Source organism: Amia ocellicauda, chromosome 4, assembly GCF_036373705.1.
Source record: "Amia ocellicauda isolate fAmiCal2 chromosome 4, fAmiCal2.hap1, whole genome shotgun sequence".
Lineage (NCBI taxonomy): Eukaryota > Metazoa > Chordata > Actinopteri > Amiiformes > Amiidae > Amia > Amia ocellicauda.
The window spans coordinates 3,172,785-3,183,216 of NC_089853.1; the positions used below are offsets into that span (position 1 = coordinate 3,172,785).

The 10,432-nt window shown below is 40.3% G+C and overlaps 1 protein-coding gene across 2 annotated transcripts; it reads right to left on the reverse strand.

Annotated features, from left to right (window-relative positions):
- Positions 1–1,073: 1,073 nt before the first annotated feature.
- Positions 1,074–6,748, reverse strand: LOC136747581 (L-lactate dehydrogenase B chain). 2 transcript variants are annotated; one of them, XM_066700524.1, is made up of 9 exons: positions 6,611–6,748; positions 6,341–6,450; positions 5,499–5,649; positions 5,087–5,204; positions 4,134–4,307; positions 3,608–3,781; positions 2,524–2,641; positions 2,050–2,173; positions 1,074–1,670 (listed from the first exon to the last, which is right to left on the reverse strand). In XM_066700524.1, the coding sequence occupies exons 3-9, from the start codon at positions 5,625–5,627 to the stop codon at positions 1,506–1,508; spliced, it is 1,002 nt and encodes a 333-aa protein (XP_066556621.1). In that variant the 5' UTR covers positions 5,628–5,649; positions 6,341–6,450; positions 6,611–6,748; the 3' UTR covers positions 1,074–1,505. The 2 variants fall into 2 exon arrangements, with proteins under 2 accessions (XP_066556621.1, XP_066556620.1); XM_066700523.1 differs by lacking the exon at positions 6,611–6,748 and having other exon boundaries at positions 6,341–6,583.
- Positions 6,749–10,432: the final 3,684 nt, after the last annotated feature.

Consider the following 10,432-nt stretch of genomic DNA (forward strand, 5'->3'; position numbering starts at 1 on the left):
TGAACCTCGGCTTTCACATGGCCTTTCTACAACTGCTAGTAATCTGACCTTGCCAACTAATCCACGGAAAAATGACATGCTTAAGGGTAAAAACGGAGGAAGATGAAGCATGTCATTCCAAAGAGGGTGGGATGTTCGGGAGAAATGCATTCATGAACAAGGAATATCTGTTGGATCAAAGACACCTCGCACTTCCACTGTTTGAACAGTTAGCTTCCGTGGTTTTAAACATTGCTGGTTTGTCTGTCCTCCCAAGGATATCTCTGATTGCCTTGATGCTTCTTTCATCCTGTCTCAATGGCAATGTGCTTGTGTCCTTCTCTTAATCTCTGGTTGGTGATGGATTTGATGTTCAGCTTTAATTCATAGCAGGAGTAAGCAGAGTAAACTGATGATGATGTATGCAGTTTGTATGATCCTCTGTGTCAACATCTTCCTTTACATAGTTTTCACTTTTTAATAAATATATCATTATGAATATCAAACAGATCCCCCTCCCATCCCCATCCCCGTCCCCATTTGAAAAACCATAGACCTATACTGGAGCCTCTGGAAATGAATTTGACAGTCCTACCACCTACTGGTCAGCAAAGGCTACTGCAGAGCAACAGCCATGTTAGACAATGTTGCCACCTGCTGGTACATGGAAACACTCCTCCTAAACAAGTGATCATACTCTGCAATTGTTCTATGCTTGGAAGGAAATGTATTATTCTCACACGTCTGCCTGAATTAAACACATGGATCCAAAGTTTTCATGCGTCTTTACTGAGAGAGGGAGACATGATTGTTTACATGTTGCAAAGTGTTGGTTCAATCATATGATTTGAGGAGGGGTTTCTTAAAGAAATAAGAACAAAAACAAACTAAAACCATTGCATTGTGTAGGCCATGTGTGGAGTCATTTAGGTCTGAAAAGGAATGCAAACAATACCGGGTTGTTTGCGAGTATATATGAGGAATTGTAAGGAGGTTGAATATTTCGGTTTTTATTCTATTATAAATGCTTACATACAAACTTAAAACCTACCATTCATGGTAATACTCAGTGTAAACAATGAATACAAAGACAATTCAGGAGAAAGCAGTAAAAGACATTTAATATTTACTTGAGCAATTAATCACAGTGATTCAAATGAATGCCCAAAGCTCATTACACAGCACACTGAAATCTGATAGGCAGCAGAACAATTGCACTGTGGTCTTTGCCAAACCATCGCTTCTAGGACACTTTATTTCCTTGAAGAAACTTCTTGTGGAATATATGCCAGCGTTGCGATATAAAGTTCCCAAAAATGGGTTAACAGTAGCCGAAACAACCCTTTACCACATCCTGGATTACATCCAATACAGTAACTGCCACAGCTTATGCAATTGTGAGATATAGAGAACTAACAACTGTCAAAGACAAAAATAAATGTGTTACAGCACTTGCACATTTAATACAAATTTAGGAGATTTAGGCTTTGGTCTTGTGTTGCCACACCGGACGTCTTTGCTGTGGCTCAGAGTTTGAGATCCTTCTGGACGTTCCAGAGGGTGTCTGCGCTGTGCTGGAGCAGCTTGGTCTCGGTCGCCTTTAGGGGCTGCTTCATCACCCCACACACCCCACTGGAGCCCAGGATGCACGGCAGGCTCAGGAACACATCCTCCTTGATCCCGTGGATGTCCTTCAGAAACACGGCACCACGTTACACACCAAGCACAGCGGTCTGGCCAGAGTATGAGCCACATGCAACGCCCGTTCCTATGGATTCTCTTGTTGTGGGTTTGTTTTTGCTTCCAGCTCCTTTACAATAATTACATTCAAATTCAATACCTGGATCGCTTCAGCGCGGAGGTTTCAGAGGAACGAACTGATCTATGCAAAGTAAACCTTGAACCTAAAAACATCTATAGCTGCCAAATCCTAAAACCGATTTCCTCCACAGAAAAAGGTTTCCCTGCATGTTCCCACTCAACACAGACTGCAGCGGCTATGACCGCATCGAATCTCAATCCCACCTGGCTGTGACTAACGCCCCGGAGGAGAATGGAGTCGGAGCCTACCTTGACGAGCGTTGAGATGGGGTTGACTGTTCTGAGGTTCTTCAGGATCGAATGTGCCAGATTGGCCACACTGAGCCCGATGGCCCAGGAGGTGTATCCCTTCAGCCTGATCACCTCGTACGCACTGCAGACACGACGCACATTTACACCATTTATTTTAGCAGGTTTCAGTTTAACAAATTAAGCGCAGATGCGTTTGATCCTGAATCTAAAAAATAATTACACTTTAGATAGTGTGATGGTCATATTTTTAACAATAGAGCTTGAGAAAAAAGTGAGTAATTAAGATGACAGGCTTTATTACCTCTGCTGCATCTATAAACTAGGGACAAAGGGCATATGGTACATTTATGAATTTCCAAGGTATAACTGGCTTAACTAATACAAACGTGCAATTTACCTTTGGATTTTGAAACTGTGCCATGGTAAACTATTTAATTATCGAAAACCGGGATGGGATGGGATGTTTTTTACCTGTCTACCACTTGTTTGTGTATCCCCTTCCACCCTTCCGTGTCCTCATCAGTCTCCAGCTCAGGATTAACGGACTGCAGGCTGACTCCAGCGACGTTGGCTCCGCTCCAGACAGGGACTGTGGGCAGGGGAGAGGCAAGGTCACAACTTGGCACAACTTCACACCCTGTTAGGGCTGCGAGTTACTTCTTGACTGGGTGGAAAATATCAAAGCAGTTGGCTAACGCTCTGTCTATTCAATAATCTTCCAAAAGAGTACATTAAAAAAACAAATCTCGGCTGTAAATTATATAAGCCAAACAGTATTGATTCTCTATACTGCGGGGGAAGATTCAGACGTGCGGTCGTGGACTCTTCCATTTAACACAGACTCGACAACGGCAAGATTACTCCACCAAAGAGACATGCTTGCGTAAATATTCCTCTTAGGTTTGGACAGGCTTTGATCGCCCCAATCACACACTAAACCAATGCACGCGTTTTAAAAAGATTTCATATGCGCCTCTCATGATATCACTACATTGGCTCGACAGTACAGAAACATGTCCATGATTAAACCACTAAGTCTTCAAACGTAGCCGTTTCGGAGGGATTTTGTTTGACGGGCACTTCGCAAGAGCGTCTCACCCACCAATAAACCATACATACAAACGTTCACTTCTCCTGCTACCTATCAGAATATGATTTTTATGCATTTGGTGTTTCTGCCACTTTCGGCTGTCCTGAATTCAGCTGAAGAATTATTTACAGCCAAAGAGCTTTTTTTCATTTCATTTCCTACTAGGATGCTAAATACGTTTTGGTTGGTGTTGCTGTTATGGAACAAGCCGGGCTACGCCTCCGCTGTGCTTAACCAAAGGAACTAACGCACTGATCTCTGGGGATCCCAGAAAGGTGCTGAGAAGGGCAGTGGCTCTCGAGCCTGTTTTCTAGGGGGCCTCAGTGCATCCACTGTGAATGAGCTGCCTTTCTGCTCACAACCAGTCCCGTGCATACACTTACCACCACCACCACTGATGCACGAATTACCTACACTATCCAGGGTGCATTTGGGAAACCTGACGCAGGGCTAGGATCCACTCACCACTGGAGTCTCCGTGTTCACCCACTATATACCCGTGGACGCTGCTGGGGTTTATGCGCAGCTTCTCGCCCATGAGGAAGCGGAAACGGGCCGAGTCCAGGTTCGTGCCGCTCCCGATGACACGGTGACTCGGGAATCCACTCAGCTTCCAGGCCACGTAGGTCAGGATGTCGACTGCAACGGTAACAGGGGGCGGTGAAATTGTGCCATCAGCCCCAGAGAGTTCTACAGGGGTGACAGTATTCCTGCTTTTCTGGTTAGCACAGGGTGTCTCTCTTAAGAACCAAGCATTGTACTACTGCACGTAGCAGAGTAATTATACAACCCTTACAAAAACTTGCAGTTTCAAATTACACACAGCACAGAATACTTTCTGCTGGATAATTTTTAGGACATAGCTTTGTTAGTCTAATATTCCTTCATAACCTCATAAAAGATTAATCGCAACAAATGAAAAGTACATGCTTTACAGGTACAGAAGTGCAACAACTGCAAAATAAGGAGTTTATATAGAGGCTGGCGCTACCTGGATTTGAAACCACCAGAATAATTGCATCCGGACTGTACTTGGCCAGATCTGGGATGATATGCTTGAAGACATCGACGTTTCTCTGCACCAGAGCCAGTCGGCTCTCCCCCTCCTTCTGACGGACACCGGCGGTTATGATGCACAGCTTCGAATTCGCGGTTTCGGAATAATCTGCAGGGTGGGGTTGGGAAAGTGCAATAGTGTCGGAAAAGAGGTAGTTGGTTTCAACTGGTGTGTCCGTCTATGTATGAGCATGATATTAGAATCATTTTCAAATATGCCATTGACTGCATATTCAAATACATGAAGCATTGCTTAGCAGGAAACTGTGACCTGAAGTTTTGCAAACCAAAATGGAAATGAAAGGCACAAAGTCGACACATTTCACTTTGAACGTTTCTGAAAAAAGAACACCATATTTGAGTTCTAAAAAACTGTTTTAATTAAGGAAACCTCAAATGGAGAAACGTGGAGAACTCTCTTATACCATGTTTCTTTAAGTATCAACCCCCCTTATTATAAAGCCTGCCTCCAAACTCAATAACATCTGCTGTTGTGCTCTGTGTGCAGTGGGCCGCTAGGGAACAGCTTTCCCCTGTACACTTTTGATCTCTCTTGCTCTCAGCACTTGCGGTAATTGACCTGGTGTGTGTCAGGGGATCTGTGTGTGCAAGATCAACCTTTTACTATTCTTCAGGCGCATCAGAAGACAGACAAACACCAAGTACTATATTGGCGCTAGGAGCCTCTATTTTTACATTGTTCTTATAAAGGCTATAAAAAGGCCTTTTAATGTTTTATGTTATCCAGCAAATTTAACACTTTTAAAAATTACTTCTCAAAGATGTAGCAAACCTCTAATTACACATTCATTTGGATACACCTTAAATGTGAGATCATATTTATTCTCAAGCCACCATTCAATTTGCCAAGTCCTGTCACTCCAGTACCTTTAGCTGCCACAATCCTGGCGGTCTTCAGAAACAGGCTTCCGTGCTGCAGATCCATAACTTCCCCCTTCAGCTTGTCCTTCATCACATCGATCAATACAACACAATCTGCTACATTCTAAAGATATATATAAATATAAAAAACATTTTAGGGTTGCCCTATATAAATAACACATGACCCTGAATGAATAATTTAAATGTCTAAGCCTTTGTTCTCTTTTATGTTATTGTACTTTCCTGAATCAAACACTTAATTTAAATTAGTTTTTTGTTACCTTGTCTGTTGTTTTTGCATAAAACTACTGTTTTACATGACACATGTTTCTGGTGTATATTAAGTATTGTGGTTATTTGCTTCATACAATATCTCAATGTGTACTGCAGGTGTAAACCCGTCGCCGGTGGGACTCACTGATTGCAGAATGCTTGTGGCACAGGCCATGCCCACTTGCCCGACTCCGACAATGGTGACCTTTGCGCTGGCTTCAACAGCCTTTCCAGGGTTGACTTCCTGGAGAAGTCTGTCTCTAACAGTGGCCATGATGCTCCTTAGACACTTTTACCTGAAGAGAGAAACTACAATAAGAACAATATACAAAACCTGACCAAATCTGAATGAATGCCTTGCTTTAGGAATACAAAAAAGTATTTTTACAATTTAGACAATATTCCCATTTTGGTGCAATGTTGTGTATTAAATAAATGAAATCCCTTAAACTGAACCACAAGCCGGAGCTGACAAAACATTCCTTCAATGATGTGACTCATTCTGATTAACTAGGCGTGGGCTTGGAGATATTAATTTTAAAAATAGTATTTTGTTTGGAGCAACATAAATTATCCTCTAAACAGCCCATATAAAACTATCCAATGGCTTCCCAAATATGTTTGCTGTTGTTTTCAGCCTAGGTTAGACAAGACGTTCAGTTTTTCAAGTTATTATCTGTATAAACTCACACATCTGCAACTTTGCTTTTGTTTTGAAATATCTCTCATTTTATTGTTGTTAATATTTACACATGCACACATACAAAATAGCATTCAAATGAAATAACCCTTATCTCAGATCTAGTCTACTAGGTTGCAATAACCGGAATGCGTTTCTCTCCAAAGTGAAAACAAGTTCTTCAGGGACAGCAGCTCATATTCTGGGTGAATCCCTCGCAACTGCAGGGTTACGTGAATGACAGATGTGCTGCTTAATAAAACTAAATATTAAAGTTAAGATATAAAGCTGGTGCAGTCTTTACTTACACTCAGTTGCCGCTGTGCCTTGTTATCTCCACACCTCGGCTGTCTAAGTTCAGATTCACGATTGCACTTGCAGGCGTCTGTATAAAAGGTTGCACGACGACACAGCTCGCCTGCGGAAGACACGTCCCTGTCAGACACCGTCCTCAGCTCAGCGCCACCAGCGGCGCACACAGCAGCGCTATGTATTGCATTAGTCGTGCGCCTTTTATTTGTTACTAGAGTAACAAAGTGTTGATAATATAATCACATAAAAGTTATGCAATGACTTACGTATAGTGTAACATTTGTAAAGCGCATGGTTTATCGTGTCATATGGTGTTAAGATGCTGAATTGCACAAATGATCAATGATTACTACTCCATCTGTTTAAACAAACAGTGAGCAACGTGATCAGCACAAGTGCAGGTTGAACATGAACAAACATGGGCTGCCGCTGCCCACCCCACCCTGCAGGAACAGCACACCGCAGGGAGGGAAATAAGGGCCGTGGCGCCACCTGGAGGACAGAGGCGGGTAGCTTCCCACACCGCTCCCTCGTTGCCTTCCTGCGGGGCGGATGCGGGGTGGTCGCCATCTTGGTGGGGTGAAGCCGGGAGCAGCGGGGTGCGCGCGCACTATCCCAGAATTCCTTGCGTTACAGGCGGTGACCAGCGGGAAGATCTAAATACGCGCAAAAACTGATTCGTGTGGCGCAGGTGTCTGCAGGTCTGCGCAGATCTGCAGAATCCCGTCGATCCCATTGGTGGAGCAGCGCAGAACTGCGGACATGTGCGCCACACAAACTCGACCGTAGATAGTGTCAGGTTGTATGGAGCTCCGTGTCTGATTTAAGATATGATTTCAATATATGATTAGAAAGGTACGTCACAAAAGCGTTTCAGGACGTGTCAGGGATTAGTATTGTTTATTTCATAGCATAATAATATTCCACCCAGCTTGATCCTTTAGTTGAAGTTTTGCTCTATAGTTCATACTTTATTATTATTATTATTATTATTATTATTATTATTGTTCATCATACATTGGAAATAACCTCAAAGACTAATTTAGTCGTTTTATATCATAACTCTAATACGCAAATAGCCCAATAAGGTATGGAGGGTGATCAGTGCCAAAATTAAGATGAACATGATTTTGAACATGAAGATGAAGATGATTATTAACATGATTATGAAGATGAAGATGATTATTAACATGATTATGAACATGAAGATGAACATGATTATGAACATGATTATTAACATGATTATGAACATGAAGATGAACATGATTATGAACATGAAGATGATTATGAACATGAACATGAAGATGATTATGAACATGAACATGAAGATGATTATGAACATGAAGATGATTATTAACATGATTATGAAGATGAAGATGAAAATGATTATTAACATGATTATGAACATGAAGATGAACATGATTATGAACATGATTATGAACATGAACATGAAGAAGATTATGAACATGACTATGAAGATGAATATGATTATGAACATGATTATGAACATGAAGATGATTATGAACATGATTATGAACATGAAGATGAATATGATTATGAGCATGATTATGAAGACGAACATGAAGATGATTATGAAGATGATTATGAACATGAACATGAAGAAGATTATGAACATGATTATGAACATGAAGATGAATATGATTATGAACATGATTATGAACATGAAGATGATTATGAAGATGATTATGAACATGAAGATGAATATGATTATGAACATGATTATGAACATGATTATGAACATGAAGATGAATATGATTATGAACATGATTATGAACATGAAGATGATTATGAACATGATTATGAACATGAAGATGAATATGATTATGAACATGATTATGAACATGAAGATGATTATGAACATGATTATGAACATGAAGATGAATATGATTATGAACATGATTATGAACATGAAGATGATTATGAACATGATTATGAACATGAAGATGAATATGATTATGAACATGATTATGAACATGAACATGAAGATGATTATGAAGATGATTATGAACATGAAGATGATTATGAAGATGATTATGAGCTCTGGATAGGACAATACGCGCACTGGTCCCGCCCACCAGCTCTGATTGACAGAGTTCAATGTTTTGTCACATCGAAAAAAAAGAAATACAAGAGACGCTACGAAATGTAGAAGCGCATTGAGACAAACGGGCAATACATATATACATGTTGAAACTAATGAATGTAAAAATACATGTTAAATAAATAACATGATAAATAATCATATAATCAATAATAATAACAATAAATAAACACATACATAGACGAATAAATAAATCAATAAATATACCTAAAAAACATCATCCATACATCATAATTTGGACCCAAAAAATCCCACTGATGAAGATGAAGATGCAGACTGTGCGCTTTTACAATGTTGCCATAGAAAGTGGTCGGCAGTCAGACGTGTTTCAATTGTGTTTTTTTTGTTTTTATTCGGGAAAAGTTAGAGACACATCTACTCGCTCACACGGTATCTATAGATAAAGGGAGCTGTTGGATTAAGTCCTAGATTTTACTCTATTGCAATAATTGTAGGCTTTATGCAATGTATTGTGGAGCTACAGTGCAGATATAGGAAGGCTGTATTCACAGGGTAACGGGGACTCGAACCCGCTCTCCGCGTCACAATGCACGTCACCGCAGCGCCATAGCGAGGCTCCACGAAGCTTACATTTTAAATACATACACAGAGAAAATAAATACACGAGTATACAAATACATGGACATTTAGGGCTATCTATGTATGTATTCATCTATTTATTTGTTTATTTATTTAACATGTATTTTTACATTCATTAGTTTCAACATGTATATATGTATTGCCCGTTTGTCTCAATGCGCTTCTACATTTCGTAGCGTCTCTTGTATTTCTTTTTTTTCGATGTGACAAAACATTGAACTCTGTCAATCAGAGCTGGTGGGCGGGACCAGTGCGCGTATTGTCCTATCCAGAGCTCATAATCATCTTCATAATCATCTTCATGTTCGTCTTTATAATCATGTTCATAATCATGTTCATCTTCATGTTAATAATCATCTTCATGTTCATAATCATGTTCGTCATCATAATCATCTTCATAATCATGTTCATGTTCATGTTCATAATCATCTTCATAATCATCTTCATGTTCGTCTTCATGTTCATGTTCATAATCATCTTCATAATCATCTTCATGTTCATAATCATCTTCATAATCATCTTCATGTTCGTCTTCATGTTCATGTTCATAATCATGTTCATGTTCATAATCATCTTCATGTTCATAATCACGTTCATCTTAATTTTGGCACTGATCACCCTCAGGCAAAGCATAGTACAGCAAAGGACAGGCAAAAAGTGTCATTCAGGGTTTACAAAATGTCATGCCACTGTGTATGTTATCAGAGGCAGTCATATTACATTATGTAGTTTAGTACTGGCAGTATATTTAGGTTACAATCTGTTAGTGTATCAGTCATTCAGGATTGTGTTAAATTGCATTCAACAATTATAACAGCACTACTGTACCCTGTGCCAGGTTGATCAGCACAAAGATAAGATCATCAAACGGACAGGTATAGCTGGATCCAAGGCCCATTTGAATGATATTAAGGTATGAAAGATAACAATTAAAGCACAGTGTCCAGGGAAATCAGAGAGACAGTCTGAATAGAAATGTCTTATTTAGGCAGAGCACACAGGAGAAATGGTGACACCCTTGAATCATAGGGAACAAAACAGATTCCTGAGGCTGCAACACTGTTAAAGAGCATCCAGACGCACTGAATGCAGAGGCTGTGTCCTCTACTGTGCCCTAATAAAGACCATCGATTGATAAGATCAGAATTGAATAGAATTGGCTCCAGTCTCTTTAGGGGTGTGGGTTCAAATCTCACCGCTGCCACCACTTTGTGAGGTCACTGAGGTCATAGCACATCATGACCTCACACAGCCTCATATTATAATAACCATCTACTGCCCTGTATTAACATAACTAGTTTATTGTACTGTTACTACTGCCCCCATTGTGTTGACAACAAAGTGTTGCTTCAATCAGGACACGCTC